At 40.8% G+C, this 20653-nt stretch overlaps 2 protein-coding genes and 1 pseudogene across 3 annotated transcripts; all 3 read left to right on the top strand.

Annotated features, from left to right (window-relative positions):
* The first annotated feature begins 4782 nt into the window (after positions 1-4782).
* LOC146978271 (uncharacterized) lies at positions 4783-8698 on the top strand. Its single transcript, XM_085790953.1, has 3 exons — positions 4783-7282; positions 7777-7894; positions 8053-8698. Exons 1-3 carry the CDS (start codon positions 4783-4785, stop codon positions 8291-8293), a joined length of 2859 nt encoding a protein of 952 aa, XP_085647079.1. The 3' UTR covers positions 8294-8698.
* A 2406-nt stretch (positions 8699-11104) lies between these two features.
* Positions 11105-14835, top strand: LOC146978272 (uncharacterized). Its single transcript, XM_085790952.1, has 3 exons — positions 11105-13613; positions 14190-14307; positions 14491-14835. The coding sequence occupies exons 1-3, from the start codon at positions 11105-11107 to the stop codon at positions 14729-14731; spliced, it is 2868 nt and encodes a 955-aa protein (XP_085647078.1). The 3' UTR covers positions 14732-14835.
* Positions 14836-16774: 1939 nt separating this feature from the next.
* Positions 16775-20264, top strand: LOC146978273 (uncharacterized; annotated as a pseudogene). Its single transcript, XR_015037068.1, has 3 exons — positions 16775-19282; positions 19777-19894; positions 20024-20264. The product of XR_015037068.1 is annotated as an uncharacterized LOC146978273 (transcript).
* The last annotated feature ends 389 nt before the right edge of the window (positions 20265-20653 follow it).

Here is a 20653-nt window from a genome sequence, read left to right on the forward strand (position 1 = left end):
ATAAAAGTCCACTTTCTCCCGACCTTTTAGTAGGGGGGCAATGAATTCCATAATTTTGGAATGGTGATTTTTGGAGAGTGACTGGACTGTCTTCTGGTATGATTGAACTTTGAGAAAAAAAACTTTTTTTGAAATACTTTATATACTATACTCAAATTTGACATTTTGCACCATTGAATTCGGCTACAATGGTTACAATCAGTAGTTTTATGAAACAAAATTCACAGAAAGTCCTCTTTTTAGTTGTGATTATGTTAATTAGTATTTTACAGATGTCTTTACACCCTTTTGCAATAAGTTTTACAAACAAACTTTTATATAGTTTATATAGACCATAGCTTTTGATTATGCTGGTAAAAAGAACTAAATTTCAATTTTGGCCTTGACGTTTGCAAAATTTCACTGTTTTCTTTCTAAATGCACATTAACATAAGAATTCAGACCTACAGTTCAGACATTTCCACAAACCTCTTTATCTACTCCACAGAGGTATAACAGTGTAACATGCTACAGATCTTCTAGCAGCCACATTTGATGAGATGTATAATGGTGACTGGGGGATGCCATGTTGTGACTGGCACCAGTCAACCTCCCTCTGCCTCCCATTGATACTCTGTTGGCAGTGGTAACTGTGTGGTTAGTTCAACATTTTGGCAAAATGGCCCATTGCCATAATCCCTATAGTCTTAGCAGTAGGTTTGTTACCTTTAATTGTCGGTGCAAGCTATTTTAAGAACAGCGGAGCAGAGCTGCAAGCTGCTCAGAACTATACGGAGGCTAATGGCATTTCTTTTTTTCCCTCATCAAACTAATCAAATACACAATCCAACAACTCCAAAATGCTCTCGTGGTCAAGTTGTGACTTGAACATTCACCACGCTATGAGATAATAACGGAGCGTTATGAGACGGAGTTGTTTTCGAGGCAGTAAAAGCTGGGCCAGTAAAACCAGAAAACTGTCACCTGTACAATCTGGTCCAACTGAAGATTTGTCACCACCCAAATCCTCAGGAGCCAGAACTTCATGAACACACTATTATCAATGTGAGTTGAGGTCTCTTTCATTCAGACGTTGTTGTTTTTTTTTTTTTTAAACACACAGAGCAGCTGTAAGTGTGAGAGCAGATCATCTTTACATGTGTTATAAATGACCCAATTAGTACATAACAAGTAAGGTGTCATCACAGCTCAACTACAGGCCACACAGTCACTGATAAAGGTCATCTACCACCATGGGAAGTGAGCCCAGGCCACCTGAATGAAAAGCTGGTGATTATTATGTATAGTGTACGGACATGCAGATTTGATGGTGGATCTGGCATCCAAACTAGTTTTTGTTTTGTTTAACAACCTCAGACAGAATCAGATTTCACTTCCTGTTTTATCCCTAGAGAATTCAGCCTCTCTTTAAACTCACATGCTGTGTGCCTCGTGGAGAATAACTGCCTGCATTAACAGCGTCCTTGTCTCCTCTGGGATTTGATCCCTTAACCTCACCCTCATCACTGTGTCCCTGTGCCGTTTGTGAACCTGTGAGCGGAGAAGTGCTTTATTCTCAGGTGAGACTCCTCTGGGGTTTGGTATGTGATATGTATGAGCAGTGTATGTAAATGGGCAGTGCAGCTGAAGGTGACCCACTCATCTCGTTATGGGACTAATGAACAGAGTAGAAGGGAGGAGGGGAAGGTACTGACTGGGAGGAGGAACCACAGACAGTCTGGGAGCTTAAACTGACTCTTAATGAACTAGACTGACTGTGTAGATACAGTTGGACCTGGGGAACATCAAACACAGGTCTTAATGTCCGTATACCTGACACTTTCACCATCAAATAATCTAATATCTCCTCTCTTTTAGCTCTGTGTGTGGTCTCCACCAGCTCCTGAGGGAAACATCAGGCTCTATAGTTGCTAAATGTTTCACCAGCTGCTCTCTGATCGTGTTGGTCTGGGTGGACCAGATCATTAAGAGTTTGTATGTTGTCATGTCATACTGCTATTAAAATATACACACAATCAATTCTAATGGTTCAGCACAAACACACAATGTTATCATCAGGTGCATTTGAAGACAAGCTTTTTGCCCAGTTCTGCTGTACAGATGTTGATCAAGCTTCCACTGGCTTCCATTAGCATTTTGCTAACAGCTAAACAAGGTGAAACGTGTGCTGTTGTAGCATATCAACGTGATAAACACGGTGCCACCTGCTGTCCCGCACTATCTATGGCCTTTTAGAATATGCAGACACTCACACATACGTTTCTACACTTATACACTTGTTCCCTCTCCCTCTCTCTCACACACACACATTTTGTACTCTCGGCCAGCTCTGAAGTGTGTGTTTAATCGGCAGATGGACTCCCAGGAGGACTGTGGGAAGCCAGTTATCTTATCGAGTGTGTGACCTCCTGCTGAGTGGGCGGCCTGCTCCTCATTAGCATATTAACCTCATGAATATGTGCATAATAAATGAGGGGGTTCCTCAGACTTCCTGTCAGTCTCTCTGTGTCGGCTCAGGTCTGAACATGAAAGAGGAAAGACACATGTCAGCTCAGGTGACAAAGGAGACGTTACCACTCTCATGTCATTATGGTAACAGGTTAATGATGACGTGATGTTAACTAAACAATGGGAGTTTTGATTTAATCATGGTAGTGACAATAACAACAACAACCTTTGGTCAACGTTTACTGGTTAGCGTTGGAATTCACATTTTTATACAGTTAGCCTATTGTAACAAGATATAACAACAACAAACAGTGTCATGATAACATACATATTTAATAAGACTTTATGGCAACTCATATGATTTAAGAGGACTGTAGACACTTAATCAAGCATTGTCCTTTGTTTTTTACCGCAGGCTTTAGATCCTGTCACTGCCTCATCTCTTTGAACTGCGTTACCCAGAAGCCGGCAGTGGGTGGCCATGACAGGAAGCCTCATTTACAAGTCCAAACTCAGACTCCAGTGAAAAAGAGCCCTTTAGTGACATAAAAGAAGAAACATAAAGAAGAGGGGAGATGGTAGATTGAAGCAGTGGGAGGACTGAGGGCTAATTATCAACTCTCACTTTAACAACCGACACACATGAAGAGAAAGAAAAGAGGGCAGCAGGTTGTAATTTTCACCTGCCACTGGTGGCCGTGCTAAGATGGAGATAAAGAAGAATAAATTACATCAAGAGCAGCATCTGTTCTCTACTACAACAACGTATGAGTTGTGGAAATTTGCTGTATTTTCATTCTAACATTAACATTACAAAGCAGTTCTTAACCACAACAAGCATATGACAATGTGGTCGGTGAGCAGGGATTCTGGAAAGAGACCACAAATTCTCAATAGTACAAATTGATATTTAACTGTTAGTATTTAAATCAGACTGGAAACACCTTCTTCTTTGTTATGACATGTGCCAAAGAGACCACTCATCGACAACAATCACCAAAGCAGAAATCTGTCAGCAGTTCAGAGTCTGTTTGCTGTAACATCTCAGACAATGACTTCTCCTGTACAGTGACAGAGGCTGGATTTGAGGAAACAATGTAAATGTAGAGGAAGAGAACTGAGTTCCATCAGATGTGATGATAACTCTTCAGCGAAATAAAAGAGAAGTCAGTGGAGGTGATGCATTCAAGTTTGTACTGAAGATGAACTGTGAGTATTACTTGGAATTTATAAACCTGCGGCATCGTTGAAGCTAAATATGAAGTTAAAATATAACTGCTGATATGATGATGTATAGTTATTTTACATGTGTCCAGCGGTTTAGAATACTTGAAAATATTTGTGGAGAAGAAGATGAGTAGTGCAAATCCAGTAAAGATGTGGCAAGTCTCTACGTATAGATGAATAGAGCTGGTAGATGGTTAAGAAGCCACAACATAGGGTAACATAGCAGCTACGATTTTGTCATGTACCACTATTCTATATACATTAACCATTACAAATATTTTGTTATTTTATTATCATCCCACCTTGTTTTACATTAATACGTGAATGTCATTTTTGAGTTATTTTATATGGCAAGGCAAGGCAAGGCACGGCAATTTTATTTGTATAGCCCGTTTTTACAAACAGTTTGTCTCAAAGGGCTTTACGTGGCATCGTAACAACATCCTCTGTCCTTAGACCCTCACATCAACTGAGGAAAAACTCCATGGAAAACCCTTTTAACAGGGAAAAATCGGAGAAACCTCAGGGTGAGCAACAGAGGAGGGATCCCTCACCCAGGACGGATAGACGTGCAGTAGATGTTGTTACAGACAAGACAGTTTACAGTTTATGTCACAGAATGTGCGAAATATGGAAATGTTATCAGGAGTTGATGAGAAATAATAAGAAGCAAGCATTCTTAATGAGAAGCAATCGCTGCATGACAATTCTTGAATACAATGATGCTACTACTATTATCATAATTATTTAAAATATATTTTACAAAATACACAGTAGCCATGTTATGTCACAATTCAAAATCAATCAGTAATGAAAATGAGTGTTAGTAAGCCTGCCTGTGCCTGAACCATGAGATAACATAGGCTAACCTCCTGGCTCCCACTTTATTTATATTTTACACCAATCAGAGTGCTATGAATTGGCTGGATTGCCATGGAACTATTCCTTAAGGGATAAGTAATTTTGTTATCTTTGTCTTTTATACAGTATGTGTGTCATCTACAGATCTGCTGCTTTGACCAACATTACTAGTACAGAAACACATCCTATATTTAATTACCAGCACTTGTCTGGTGATTCAAAGAACAGACCCTCAGGACGCCAACCATGTCATCAAACTTACCGCTGACGCATCTCATCTTACTTCTGTCTCTCCTGCTTGATCTTAACCCATTGCAAGCTTATTTTTTGAAAGGCTGCAACATCCAGTATTCTCAGGATCCCTTGGCTGATGTAATTTTGAACTGTCGAGACCGTGAACTCAAATCTGTCCCTGATGACATCCCCAGAGATGTAAGCTCAGTAAATCTTTGCGTTAATTGTATTGAACAGATCAACAGACAAGATTTTGGCATCCTGTCAAAGCTGAAATATTTGGACCTGAGTCTTAATTGCATTGCTCACGTGGACGATGGATCTTTCATCCATTTGATGACTTTGACAACACTTAGCATTGAGTATAATAAACTCACGAAACTGACAGGAAATCTTTTTCAGGGATTGTCCAACCTCACCATGCTTAGCCTGAGAGACAACAAAATTCAGTTTATTCATCCCTCAGCCTTTAGCTTCATGCCCAATTTACGTACTGTATTATTGGACAGTAACAAGCTCCAACGAGTGGCTGACGTTCAGCCCATCCTACAGCTACCTCATCTTCAGGAGCTAAACATCAGTTCCAATCACTTCATCTCTTTTCAGTCCAAAGATCTGCAGCTAAACGTGCCCTCAAGCATTAAGTTGTTAGAAATGTCTTCCAATTATAAGATGGAAACCTTCAGCATCACAACACCAATCTTTCCCTACCTTGAGATGATAGATATTTCAAGTTCTGGCCAAGACACTGGACTGAAATGGGACATACCTGACAAGAGTTTACTGAGGAACATCACTCGACTGTATTCAGGAACACCTGTAATGCCTTTGGAAGACTTTCAAAATGTCCTAGAGAATCTTGACTCTCTCATGCATCTCACACTAATTCATGTGGAGAAATGGCTTGAGAAAGGTCTGTTAGCCACAGTCTGCAAAATACCCACACTTAGGAAGCTAGATCTGTTCTACAATTATGCTGCTAATATTGGTGACAAGCTTATGACTTGTTCTCAGCTCAAAGATCTTGACTTGTCATGCATGAACATGGCTGAACTGTCAAACGGTTCAATACAATCAATGCAACAACTGAGGTCCCTGAATCTGCAATTTAACTCATTGACCAAAGTGCCCAATGACATCAGGAGCCTCTCCTCCCTCAGGATCCTTGATCTAGGAAAAAATTATATCGTCACATTGGACTGTGAGGATTTTATGAGTGCAACACACCTCACATATCTCGATCTGAGCATAAACCACATTTCCACACTGGATGGGTGTACCTTTGAAAATCTTAATGATCTAAAATTTTTAGATTTGAGCAACAACCTGCTCTGGACATTCGGAGATGCCTTCAGTGCAGGTCTACAGAGACTTGAGTTCCTGGATTTGAGCAAAAACTCTATATCTGTTTTTGAAAGAGGGGTTTTCGAAGGTTTAGAATCTGTGAAATATTTAGATGTGATGACCAAGAGCGTCGAAAGAGTAAAATCCAGGGCTTTTGAAGGAATGACAAACTTGAGAAGTCTTACTGTATCTCTTCCATATGAGTATGAAGACAGATTCAGTGAGGTGCATCAGTTGGAAAACCTCACAGTCTACTTCAGTACAGAAATCAGTTTCAAAAGTCCTCTTCAAAGTGATCAAAAACTGTTTTATAATTTGAACAATTTAAAAGTTTTTATATTGATATGTGAGGCCTATCACGCTGGCTTCCCCTTAAACGTACCTATGGACATGTTCCAGGCCATGAAACATTTGGAGGTATTCACAGCTGTAAATGTCTACACTGCTTCACCAGATCCAAACACATTTCAGTACAACCATCAGCTCAAGAATCTAACAATCAAGGAAACTGATTTGACAGATTTAACCCCAGAATTGTTTCTGCCAATCCCAAACCTGGAGGTTCTTGAGCTTTCTCAAGGTAAGATCAAATCTTTGGATTTTCTGGCCCAAGCCAACCTCACTGCACTAAGACATTTGAGCCTGATCAGTAACAAGTTGACAGTTATCAATGAGACGGTCTTCCAGTTCCTCCCTGCTCTGACTTATCTGGATCTGGATAGTAACCCATTCACCTGTGACTGCTCTAATGTTGGATTCATCCAATGGGTGAAGAGCAACAAACAGACTCAGGTTGTTAATGCCTACCAGTACATGTGCTCTTTTCCTGTGGCTGAACAAGGAAGCAAGTTGCTGGACTTTGACATCCAATCCTGTTGGATAGACTACAGCTTCCTCTATTTCATCACCAGCACTTGTCTGGTGCTTCTGACTCTGCTCTCATCGTTCATCTACCACTTTCTGCGGTGGCAGATAGTCTACGCCTTCCACCTTTTCCAGGCCTTCCTCTATGACACAAAAAAGAAGAGGAAGGGTGCTCCACATCACTATGACGCCTTCATCTCCTACAACGTTCACGATGAGGACTGGGTTTACAGAGAGATGCTGCCAGTGTTGGAGGGTGAGCAGGGCTGGAGACTCTGTCTGCACCACAGAGACTTCCAACCAGGTAAACTCAAGTCTCCTTATCTGCTTGTTGTATGACAATCACACAGCACCAAAAACCTTCAGAAGTAGGGAAGTCATAAGAACTAAGCTGGTAAGTGCAGATCTCTAAGTATCTTAGATGTTGAGATTACTTGATTCTTCTAGGACTGAGAAGGGTAGTATAATAATCTGCAAAACTGATGTTTGCATTGAATTCAGACCATCACGGATAAGAAGCTGCACTGACAGGTGAACAGGATGTGAAAGACTTTGGATGGGAAATGTGTCATTTCGTACTGCTCAGATTTTTCCAATGAAAGAAGGCATTCTTGACTGTGGGTATCATGTTGATCAGCTTCAGTGTAGCTTTGGGGTAATGTAAAAATGTACTGATGAAATGAACTTATGTTGTCAGATTTCATCTGCTGTAGCTACTGTAATGAAGTAAGCTTCAGGTCTATGAGTTGGTGCTATTAAGTCAGAACCCAGTGAGCCCTGATCCTGTTGTCCCCACAGGTAAGCCCATCATAGAGAACATTACAGACGCCATCTACAGCAGCAGGAAGACCATCTGTGTGATCAGCCAGCACTACATGAAGAGCGAGTGGTGCTCCAGAGAGATCCAGATGGCCAGGTGGGGGCACCACTCACACAGATTATAACAGAGCTCAATGAATAAGTCCAGAGGGCTGATAGAAAGTCCAAATGAAACTTATGCAGGTTATCATGACCCATACCCAACTTTCATTCTGGTCTGTCCGGTCTTGTCCTGGTCTTCGTTTGTTATTGTAGCTTCCGTCTGTTTGACGAGCAGAAGGACGTGTTGATCCTGCTGTTCCTGGAGGAGATCCCGGCCCGGAAGCTGTCTCCCTACCACCGCATGAGGAAGCTGGTAAAGAAACGCACCTACCTTAGCTGGCCTCAGGCCGGACAGCACACAGGGGTCTTCTGGCAGAAAGTACAAAGAGCGCTGGAGACAGGAGATGCTCCCACTGAGACCACAGACCCTCTTACTGGACCTGCAGGTTGCTGAGCAGTGTACAGGACATGTCACCTAAAATAAAACGAAAAAGAACATTTATGCCGCAGATCAGTTTGTCTGAGTCAGGTCCTTAAGGATTTGTAAATATTCTATTTTTACCCATTACCAACTGATTTATCTCATCCTGACTGACTCAGATCTGGATGGACATGAATCGCTTGTTGATATTGTGATGTTACTTCCTGGAGATATCATTATCTCTATGTCCCTTCAGAATAAACCTCCAGATTTCCACTTAAAAGAACTTCATTGAGAATCCTGCTGTTTGGGGGGTTTCTTTAATATGACATGGTCTCAGCATCCACGGTACACTGTTGTGTTTATATGAATTTTATCCACACAAACAGATTGCTGGAGAGTAAAAGTAACCCATGTATTGTTTTACTTTGTTTTGTTTGTTTTTAACTTGGCATGTAAGCTTCTTTTCCAATGTGTAATACTGGACTCTTTATTTGCGCTGTAGTTATTATATCAAATGTCTCTGTTATTAATGAACACAGGACTATAAACATTTAACTGTTTTCTTATCCTAAAGCCTTTCCTTTTTTTAAATGTACTCCTCAGTAATGGTATGAATGGTGGACAGTATCCCTTCCAATGTCGAATTGTCCCTCTCAATACATTCAAATACAAAAGGTTGTGTGTGTTTATGTGTGTGTCATAATTGAATAGATTAAGAAGAGACCATCTTGTCTCATAACAATGGCTCAGGAGGTAGAACAGTTCATCCACTACACCGCACGGTCGGTGGTTCGATTCCTGGCTCCCCCAGTCTGCATGTCGAAGTGTCCTTGGGCAAGACACTGAACCCACACTTGCCCTGTTTGTTTGTATGTGTGTGAATGATTAGTTCCAAAAAAGCCTCTCTGTGAGCAGTGCCTTATGAATATGAGTGTGAAAGTGTGAATGTGACAAAAAAAAAGTGTAAAGCGCTTTGAGTGGTCTCAGTGACTAGAAAAGCGTTATATAAGTCAACCACCTTATTTGAAGCCCATGGCAAGTCATGAATACTGCAGAGGTTCCAATCCAATACCTCTATTACGAAACTGTATACTTTTGTGACTTGTGTGAAACCGATTTAATGTCTTTATATTTGACACCAATCTCAAAATAAAACTCTACGAATGTCTTTGTTGTGTTTGTTTTGTTTACGGTTTCCGTGGGCCAAACAGATTCAGAAGTAAATTGCCCTAAAAGAAAACATTTCTGCCAAATCTTGCAAAGGTTTTTCTTTTCTCCTGTTCACCCAACATTTTTTTCCCAATATGACCCTTAGGGGCCACCATATGTTACGGACATTCACTTGAGGAAATTTTCACCATTTGGACCTAAGTGAATTTTGATTGATCACCCCTGAATTAGAGTGATGGACAGAGACATGGAGGAGACACTTGAAAGTGTTTGGGGTTTGAAATCTGTGTGACAGATGGTGGATGGTCCTGACACAACTGAAACAACTACAGACAGACAGAAAAAGACCACACACAAAAAAAAATCAAAAAAGAACTTGGCTATACCATTATTTGGTTTGTAAAGCAATGTTCTCAGATCACAGTAAGTCTCTTTGGGGCTTAAAAAAGATTGAATATTAATAGGAATCATCTCGATTTTAAGATGAAACGTCTTTAGAGTATCCACTGCAAGGTTTGTCCAGATGCACTGACACAGATGCACAGTCTTTAACACGTTTTCTAAAATATTTAAGTGTGAACAGCAGTTCTGTTACTCTCAGATCAGTTCAACCCTTATTTATTTCCTTCCTGTTAGTATTGAAATTAGACTAGAAGCACCATATTCTTGTTCTGTCATGTACTGAAGGCCACTGATCCACCACAAGCACTGAAGAAGAAATCTGTCAGCAGTTCTGAGTCTGTCTGCTCTAACATCTCAGACAATGACTTATCATATCCAGTGAGAGTGGCTGGCTTTAAGACTATGGAAACAACTGAAATGTAAAGGAAGTGAAATGGCTGACATCAGATGTGACGGTTACTCTTCAACTCAATTCACTAACTGCTCTGAGAGGAGGAGATGGGTTCAGCACTGACTTTGAAGATGAACTGTGAGTATTACCAGCAATTTATTAACCGTTGGCATTGCTAAACCTTATGAAGTTAAAATTGAAGCTAGAGAGGGGAACTGCTGACATGCTGATCCTTTTTCTTGTTCCCAGTTGTTTATAATATTTGCAAACATTTGTGCAAAAGAAGTTGAGTATAGCAAAAGTCCACTCCAGGTGTCAAGTCTCTACATACTGATGAATAGACAGGCTAGACGGTTAAGTAACCACGGCAGAAGTAAACATAGCCCCTTAAGTTTTACTAGATAGTAAAAGTAAAAGTAGACAGTAATGCTCTACACATGTTTTGATAATGATAATGAGGAGCAATGGGCGCAGATCATTTCCTGAATGAAAGGTGCTATACATACAGTATATGTTTGTTTTCATTATCATTATCACGTTAATTAATACCACTTTATAACCTAAAAACTCAAAATTAATCAGTATTGAAACTGACTGTTAGTAAGTAAGTACTATCTGTAAGTATTTTGGGGCAGCTTAGCTGTTTTCAAAGCAAAGATAACCTAAACCTAGGCTGACCTCTTTGGCCCCCACTTTATGTATATTTTAGTGCTATGGATTTTTTTTAAAGAAAACTAAAAAAAACTATTAAACTATTCATTTTTTCATATATATGTTTATACTCTACAGATCTGCTGCTTTGACCATCATTAATAGTAACAGAAACACTTCACTGTGACTCAACAAATATTCATATGATGACCCTGAGGACGCCAACAATGGGAAGTCTGTCGTTGAATTTAACAAAGACGAATCTTGTCCTAGTTCTTTCTGTCCTGCTTAATCTTAACTCTTATGTAGCTTATTTTCTGAAAGGCTGCAACATCCAGTATTCTCAAGATCCCTTAGCTGATGTAGTTTTGGACTGTTTACGACATAAACTCAAATCTGTCCCTGATTACATCCCCAGAAATGTGAGCTCAGTAAATCTTGCCTCTAATTTTATTGAACAGATCAACAAACAAGATTTTGGCATCCTGTCAAAGCTGAAATATTTGGACCTGAGTTTTAATTGCATTTCTCACGTAGACGATGGATCTTTCATCCATTTGATGACTTTGACAACACTTAACATGGACTCAAATAAACTCACGAAACTAACAGGAAATCTTTTTCAGGGATTGTCCAACCTCACCATGCTTAGCCTCAGAGCCAACCAAATTCAGTTCATTCATCCCTCAGCCTTTAGCTTCATGCCCAATTTACGTACTGTGATATTGGACAGTAACAAGCTCCAACAAGTGGCTGACGTTCAGCCCATCCTACAGCTACCTCATCTTCAAAGGTTGAACATCAAGTCCAATTACTTTTTCTCTTTTCAGTCCAAAGATCTGCAGCTAAACGTGCCCTCAGGCCTTAAGGTGTTAGATATTTCTTACAATTATAAGATGGAAACCTTCAGCATCACAACACCAATCTTTCCCTACCTTGAGATGATAGACATTTCAAGTTCTGGTCAAGACACTGGACTGAAATGGGACATACCTGACAAGAGTTTACTTAGGAACATCACACAGCTGATTTCTGAAAATCCTGTAATGCCTTTGGAAGACTTTCAAAATGTCCTGCAGAGTCTTGACTCTCTCATGCATCTTAGACTAAATTATGCGGATAAATTACTCAAAAAGGGTCTGTTAGCTACAGTCTGCAAAATACCCACACTTAAAAGGCTGGAGCTGTACTACAAGCATGTTGCTAATATTGGTGAGAAACTTATGACTTGTTCTCAGCTCAGTGACCTTGACTTGGCATGTATGCACATGGCTGAACTTTCTAACGGTTCAATACAATCGATGCAACAACTGAGGTCCCTGAATCTGATCGGAAACATACTCACCAAAGTGCCCAATGACATAAGGAGCCTCTCCTCCCTAAGGACCCTTTATCTCCATGGTAATCAAATCACCACATTGGACTGTGAGGATTTTGTGAACACGACACACCTCACATATCTCGATCTAGGCAAGAACCGCCTTTACACACTGGACTGGTGTACCTTTGAAAATCTTAATGATCTGAAAGTTTTAGATTTGAGCGACAACCTGCTCTGGACATTCGGAGATGCCTTCAGTGCAGGTCCACAGAGACTTGAGTTCCTGGATTTGAGCCAAAACTCTATATCTGTTTTTGAAAGAGGGGTTTTTCAAGGTTTAGAGTCTGTAAAATATTTAGATATTGTGTCAAAGAACATCAAGAGGGTAAAAAGCAAGACTTTTGAAGGAATGACAAACTTGAGAAGTCTTACTGTATCTCTTCCATATGAGTATGAAGACAGATTCAGTGAGGTGAATCAGTTGGAAAACCTTACAGTCTACTTCAGTACAGAAATCAGTTTCAAAAGTCCTCTTCAAAGTGATCAAAAACTGTTTTATAATTTAAACAATTTAAAAGTTTTCACAGTGATATGTGAGGGCTATCACTCTGGCTTCCCCTTGGATGTACCTATTGACATGTTCCAGGCCATGAAACATTTAGAGGTATTCACAGCTGTAAATGTCTACACTGCTGCGCCAGATCCAAACACATTTCAGTACAACCACCAGCTCAAGAATCTAACAATTAGGGAGACTGATTTGTCGGATTTAACCCCAGAATTGTTTCTGCCAATCCCAAACCTGGAGGTTCTTGAGCTTTCTCAAGCTAAGCTCCAATCTTTGGATTTTCTGGCCCAAGCCAACCTGACTGCACTAAGACATTTGAGCCTGATCAGTAACAATTTGACAGTTATCAATGAGACGATGTTCCAGTTCCTCCCTTCGCTGACATATCTGGATCTGGATAGTAACCCATTCTTCTGTGACTGCTCTAATGTTGGATTCATCCAATGGGTGAAGAGCAACAAACAAACTCAGGTTGTTAATGCCTACCAGTACATGTGCTCTTTTCCTCTGGCTGAACAAGGAAGCAAGTTGCTGGACTTTGACATCCAATCCTGTTGGATAGACTACAGCTTCCTCTATTTCATCATCAGCACTTGTCTGGTGCTTCTAACTCTGCTCTCATCCTTCATCTACCACTTTCTGCGGTGGCAGATATTCTACGCTTTCCACCTTTTCCAGGCCTTCCTCTATGACACAAAAAAGAAGAGGAAGGGTGCTCCACATCACTATGACGCCTTCATCTCCTACAACGTTCACGATGAGGACTGGGTTTACAGAGAGATGCTGCCAGTGTTGGAGGGTGAGCAGGGCTGGAGACTCTGTCTGCACCACAGAGACTTCCAACCAGGTAAACTCAAGTCTCCTTATCTGCTTGTTGTCTGACAATCACACAGCACCAAAATCTTTCAGAAGTAGGGAATTCATACGAACTAAGTTAGTAAGTGCAGATCTTTAAGTATCTTAGATGTTGAGATTACTTGATTCTTCTAGTATGGAGAAGGGTAGTATAATAATCTGAGGATCAGACTGGCAAGACTGATGTTTGCATTGAATACAGATCATCATGGATGGACAGGATGCGAAAGACTGTGGATGAGAAATGTGTCACTTCGTTCTGCTCTGATTTTTCCAATGAAGGAAGGCGTTCTAACACTGAGAGCAGAAACACATGTTTTTTCTGCTAATGTTATGCTTTTAAGTAAAATCCATGATATCAGTTGATGGTTTTGGACACATGCAGGGAATTTATTTGTAACTGTGGGTATCATGTTGATCAGCTTCAGTGTAGCTTTGGGGTCATGTAAAAAAGTACAAACTTTAAGATTTCATCTGTTGTAGCTACTGTAATGAAGTAAGCATCAGGTCTATGAGTTGGTGCTACTAAGTCAGAACCCAGTGAGCCCTGATCCTGTTGTCCCCACAGGTAAGCCCATCATAGAGAACATTACAGATGCCATCTACAGCAGCAGGAAGACCATCTGTGTGATCAGCCAGCACTACCTGAAGAGCGAGTGGTGCTCCAGAGAGATCCAGATGGCCAGGTGGGGGCACCACTCAAACAGATTATAACAGAGCTCAATGAATAAGTTCAGAGAGCTGATAGAAAGTCCAAATTAAATTTATGCAGGTTTTCATGACCCACACAAAACTTTTATTCTGTTCTGGTCCAACCTGGTCTGTCCTGTCTTCTCCCGGTCTGTCCTGGTCTACGTTTGTTATTGTAGCTTCCGTCTGTTTGACGAGCAGAAGGACGTGTTGATCCTGCTGTTCCTGGAGGAGATCCCGGCCCGGAAGCTGTCTCCCTACCACCGCATGAGGAAGCTGGTAAAGAAACGCACCTACCTTAGCTGGCCTCAGGCCGGACAGCACACAGGGGTCTTCTGGCAGAACGTACAAAGAGCGCTGGAGACAGAAGATGCTCCCACCGAGACCACAGACCCTCTCACTGGACCTGCAGGTTGCTGAGCACTGTACAGGACATGCCACCTAAAATAAAAGGAAAAAGAAAATGTATGCTGCAGATCAGTTTCTCTGAGTCAGGTCCTTAAGGATTTGTAAAGATTCCATTTTTACCCTGATTTATCTCGTCCTGACTGACTCAGATCTGAATGGACATGAAATGATTGTTGTGATGTTACTTCCTGGAGATATCATTATCTCTATCGTCCCTTCAGAATAAACCTCCAGGTTTCCACTTAAAAGAACTTCATTGAGAATCCTGCTGTTTGGGGCTTTCTTTAATATGACATGGTCTCAGCATCCACGGTACACTGTTGTGTTTATATGAATTTTATCCACACAAACAGAATGCTGGAGAGTAAAAGTAACCCATGTATTGTTTTACTTTGTTTTGTTTGTTTTATTCTACGTAACCTGGCTTGTAACTTCTTTTCCAATGTGTAATACTGGACTCTTTATTTGCGCAGTAGTAATTATATCAAAGGTCTCTGTTATTAATGAATAAAAGACTATAAACATTTAAATGTTTCCTTGTCCTAAAGCCTTTCCTTTTTTCAAATGTACTCATCAGTAATGGTATGAATGGTGGAAAGTATCCCTTCCAACATTTAAAGTGTTTGGGGTTTGAAATCTGTGTGACGATGGTGGATGGTCCTGATACAATTAACTGAAACAACTACAGACAGACAGAAAAAGACCAAAAAAAACCCCACAAAAAGAAACTTGCCTATAACATTCTTTGCTTTGTAAAGCAATGTTCCCAGATCACAGTAAGTCTCTTCAGGGCTTAAAAAAGATTGAATATTAATAGGATCATCTCGATTTCAAGTTGAAACGTCATTGTAGCGTATCCACTGCAAGGTTTGTCCAGATGCACTGACACAGATGCACAGTCTTTAACACGTTTTCTAAAATATCTAAATGTGTACAGCAGTTCCGTTACTCTCAGATCAGTTCAACCCTGATTTATTTCCTTCCTGTTAGTATTGAAATTAGACTAGAAGAAGCACCTCATTCTTGTTCTGTCATGTACTGAAGGCCACTGATCCACCACAAGCACTGAAGAAGAAATCTGTCAGCAGTTCTGAGTCTGTCTGCTCTAACATCTCAGACAATAACATATCCAGTGACAGAGGCTGGCTTTAAGACTAAGGAAACAACTGAAATGTAAGGGAAGTGAAATGGCTGACATCAGATGTGACGGTTACTCTTCACCTCAATTCACTAACTGCTCTGAGAGGAGGAGATGTGTTCAGCACCGACTCTGAAGATGAACTGTGAGTATTACCAGCAATTTATTAACCTTTGGTATTGCTAAAACTTATGAAGTGAAAATTGAAGGTAGAGAGGAGAACTGCTGAGATGCTGATATATAGTTAGTTTTCTTATTCCCAGTTGTTTATAATATTTGCACGTATTTGTGCAAAAGAAGTTGAGTAGCAAAAGTCCACTCCACGTGTCAAGTCTCTAAATACTGATGAATAGATAAGCTAGATGGTTAAGTAGCCACGGCAGAAGTAAACACAGCCCCTGAAGTTTTACTAGATAGCAGAATTGTATTTATATATTCAACAATTATCCTATATGTTGTTACTCCCACCTAGTTTTACAGTAATGCTTTACACATGTTTTGATAATGATAATGAGGAGCTATGGGTGCAGATCATTTCATGAATGAAAGGTGCTATACATATATGTTTGTTTTCATTATCATTGTCATATTTATTATTGCCACTATATAACCTAATAACTCAAAATTAATCAGTAATAAAAATAACTGTTAGTAAGCCTGTCTGTAAGTATTTTGGGGAAGGTTAGCTGTTTTCAAAGCTAAGATAACCTAAACCTAGGCTGACCTCTTTGGCCCCCACTTTATGTATATTTTAGTGCTATGGATTTAAAAAAAAAAAATTTAAAAAAAGTAAAATATGTTTTTCGTATATATGTTTATACTCTACAGATCTGCTGCTTTGACCAACATTAATAGTAACAGAAACACTTCATTGTGACTCAACAAATATTCCTATGATGACCCTGAGGACGCCAACAATGGGAAGTCTGTCGTTGAATTTAACAAAGACGAATCTTGTCTTAGTTCTATCTGTCCTGCTTAATCTTAACTCTTATGTATCTTATTTTCTGAAAGGCTGTAACATCCAGTATTCTCAAGATCCCTTAGCTGATGTAGTTTTGGACTGTTTACAACATAAACTCAAATCTGTCCCCGATGATATCCCCAGAAATGTGAGCTCAGTAGATCTTCACTTTAATTGTATTGAGCAGATAAACAAACAAGATTTTGGCATCCTGTCAAAGCTGAAACATTTGGACCTGAGTTGTAATTGCATTGCTCACGTGGACGATGGATCTTTCATCCATTTGGTGAGTTTGACAAAACTGAGTATTGCCTCAAATAAACTCACGAAACTGACAGGAAATCTTTTTCAGGGGTTGTCCAACCTCAGCATGCTGAGCCTCGCATCCAACAAAATTCAGTTTATTCATCCCTCAGCCTTTAGCTTCATGATCAATTTACGTACTGTGATATTGGACAGTAACAAGCTGCAACAAGTGGTTGACATTCAGCCCATCCTACAGCTACCTCACCTTCAGATGTTGAACATCAGTTACAATCAATTTTACTCTTTTCAGTCCAAAGATCTGCAGCTAAATGTGCCCTCAGGCCTTAAGGTGTTAGATATTTCTTTCAATTATAAGATGGAAACCTTCAGCATCCAAACACCAATCTTTCCCTACCTTGAGATGATAGATATTTCCAGTTCTGGCCAAGACACTGGATTGAAATGGGACATACCTGACAAGAGTTTACTGAGGAACATCACACAGCTGATTTCTGAAAGTCCTGTAATGCCTTTGGAAGACTTTCAAAATGTCTTGGAGAGTCTTGACTCTCTCATGCATCTTAGAATAAGTTATGTGGATAGATTGCTCAAAAAGGGTCTGTTAGCTACAGTCTGCAAAATACCCACACTGAAAAGGCTGGAGCTGCACTACAATCATGTTGCTAATATTGGTGAGAAACTTATGACTTGTTCTCAGCTCAGTGACCTTGACTTGTCATGTATGAACATGGCTGAACTGTCTAACAGCTCAATACAATCAATGCAACAACTGAGGTCCCTGAATCTGAACGGAAACCTACTCACCAAAGTGCCCAATGACATCAGGAGCCTCTCCTCTCTAATGACCCTTTATCTCCATGGTAATTATATCACCACATTGGACTGTGAGGATTTTGTGAACACGACACACCTCACATATCTCGATCTCAGCATGAACCGCCTTTCCACACTGGCTGGATGTACCTTTGAAAATCTTATTGAGCTAAAAGTTTTAGATCTGAATGACAACCTGCTCTGGGCATTAGGAGATGCCTTCAATACAGGTCTACAGAGACTTGAGTTCCTGGATTTGAGCAAAAACTCTATATCTGTTTTTGAAAGAGGGGTTTTTCAAGGTTTAGAGTCTGTAAAATATTTAGATGTGGTGTCCAAGAGCGTCGAAAGAGTGAAGTCTAGGGCTTTTGACGGAATGAGGAACTTGAGAAGTCTTACTGTATCTCTTCCATTGGAGTATGAAGACAGATTCAGTGAGGTGCATCAGTTGGAAAACCTCACAGTCTACTTCAGTACAGAAATCAGTTTCAAAAGTCCTCTTCAAAGTGATCAAAAACTGTTTTATAATTTGAACAATTTAAAGGTTTTTATATTGATATGTGAGGGCTATCACTCTGGCTTCCCCTTGAACGTACCTATGGACATGTTCCAGGCTATGAAACATTTAGAGGTCTTCACAGCTGTAAATGTCTACACTGCTGCGCCAGATCCAAACACATTTCAGTACAACCACCAGCTCAAGAATCTAACAATCAGGGAGACTGATTTGTCGGATTTAACCCCAGAATTGTTTCTGCCAATCCCAAACCTGGAGGTTCTTGAGCTTTCTCAAGGTAAGCTCCAATCTTTGGAATTTCTAGCCCAGGCCAACCTACTGCACTAAGACATTTATGCTTAACTAGTAACAAGTTGACAGTTATCAATGAGATGGTCTTCCAGTTCCTCCCTTCGCTGACATATCTGGATCTGGATAGTAACCCATTCACCTGTGACTGCTCTAATGTTGGATTCATCCAATGGGTGAAGAGCAACAAACAAACTCAGGTTGTTAATGCACCCCAGTACATGTGCTCTTTTCCTCTGGCTGAACAAGGAAGCAAGTTGCTGGACTTTGACATCCAGTCCTGTTGGATAGACTACAGCTTCCTCTATTTCATTATCAGCACTTGTCTGGTGCTTCTAATTCTGCTCTCATCGTTCACCTACCACTTTCTGCGGTGGCAGATAGTCTACGCCTTCCACCTTTTCCAGGCCTTCCTCTATGACACAAAAAAGAAGAGGAAGGGTGCTCCACATCACTATGACGCCTTCATCTCCTACAACGTTCACGATGAGGACTGGGTTTACAGAGAGATGCTGCCAGTGTTGGAGGGTGAGCAGGGCTGGAGACTCTGTCTGCACCACAGAGACTTCCAACCAGGTAAACAGAAGTCTTCTTATCTGCTTGTTGTATGACAATCACACAGCACCAAAAACCTTCAGAAGTAGGGAAGTCATAAGAACTAAGCTGGTAAATGCAGATCTCTAAGTATCTTAGATGTTGAGATTACTTGATTCTTCTAGGACTGAGAAGGGTAGTATAATAATCTGCAAGACTGATGTTTGCATTGAATTCAGACCGTCACGGATAAGAAGCTGCACTGACAGGTGAACAGGATGTGAAAGACTTTGGATGGGAAATGTGTCATTTCGTACTGCTCAGATTTTTCCAATGAAAGAAGGCATTCTTGACTGTGGGTATCATGTTGATCAGCTTCAGTGTAGCTTTGGGGTAATGTAAAAATGTACTGATGAAATGAACTTATGTTGTCAGATTTCATCTGCTGTAGCTACTGTAATGAAGTAAGCTTCAGGTCTATGAGTTGGTGGTATTAAGTCAGAACCCAGTGAGCCCTGATCCTGTTGTCCCCACAGGTAAGCCAATCATAGAGAACATTACAGACGCCATCTACAGCAGCAGGAAGACCATCTGTGTGATCAGCCAGCACTACCTGAAGAGCGAGTGGTGCTCCAGAGAGATCCAGATGGCCAGGTGGGGGCACCACTCACACAGATTATAACAGAGCTCAGTGAATAAGTCCAGAGGGCTGATAGCTTTTTATTCTGTTCTGGTCCAACCTGGTCTGTCTGGTCTTGTCCTGGTCTGCGTTTGTTATTGTAGCTTCCGTCTGTTTGACGAGCAGAAGGACGTGTTGATCCTGCTGTTCCTGGAGGAGATCCCGGCCCGGAAGCTGTCTCCCTACCACCGGATGAGGAAGCTGGTAAAGAAACGCACCTACCTTAACTGGTCTCAGGCCGGACAGCACACAGGGGTCTTCTGGCAGAACGTACAAAGAGCACTGGAGACAGGAGATGCTCCCACCGAGACCACAGACCCTCTTACTGGGCCTGCAGGTTGCTGAGCACTGTACAGGACATGCCACCTAAAATAAAAGGAAAAAGAAAATGTATGCTGCAGATCAGTTTCTTGAGTCAGGTCCTTTAGGATTTGTAAAGATTCCATTTTTACCCTGATTTATCTCATCCTGACTGACTCAGATCTGAATGGACATGAATCGATTGTTGTGATGTTACTTAAAAAAAAAAAAAGTAACCCATGTACATGGACGTCGGAACTAATTTTTGAGAGGGGGTGCGGGATTTTTGTTGGAAGAGTCGGTTATTACCCCCCCCCCCCCCGCTCCCTCGTTCACTCACACACACACACACACAGTGTGCCATCTCTTTTGTACGCACGCACGCACGCAGCCATTGCGCATCACTGAAACAACTGAAGCTACTAGACCACACA

Source organism: Trachurus japonicus, chromosome 11 (assembly GCF_045865225.1).
Source record: "Trachurus japonicus isolate A0001 chromosome 11, Traja_1.0".
Taxonomy (NCBI): Eukaryota; Metazoa; Chordata; class Actinopteri; order Carangiformes; family Carangidae; genus Trachurus; species Trachurus japonicus.

Excerpts from the sequence above, each read along its gene's own strand:
- LOC146978272 (XM_085790952.1), top strand. The coding sequence starts at position 11,105 with ATGGGAAGTCTGTCGTTGAATTTAACAAAGACGAATCTTGTCCTAGTT. Across the intron at positions 13,614-14,189 it reads CCACAGAGACTTCCAACCAG|GTAAGCCCATCATAGAGAAC; the intron begins GTAAACTCAAGT and ends TTGTCCCCACAG. Across the intron at positions 14,308-14,490 it reads AGAGAGATCCAGATGGCCAG|CTTCCGTCTGTTTGACGAGC; the intron begins GTGGGGGCACCA and ends TTGTTATTGTAG.
- LOC146978271 (XM_085790953.1), top strand. The coding sequence starts at position 4,783 with ATGTCATCAAACTTACCGCTGACGCATCTCATCTTACTTCTGTCTCTC. Across the intron at positions 7,283-7,776 it reads CCACAGAGACTTCCAACCAG|GTAAGCCCATCATAGAGAAC; the intron begins GTAAACTCAAGT and ends TTGTCCCCACAG. Across the intron at positions 7,895-8,052 it reads AGAGAGATCCAGATGGCCAG|CTTCCGTCTGTTTGACGAGC; the intron begins GTGGGGGCACCA and ends TTGTTATTGTAG.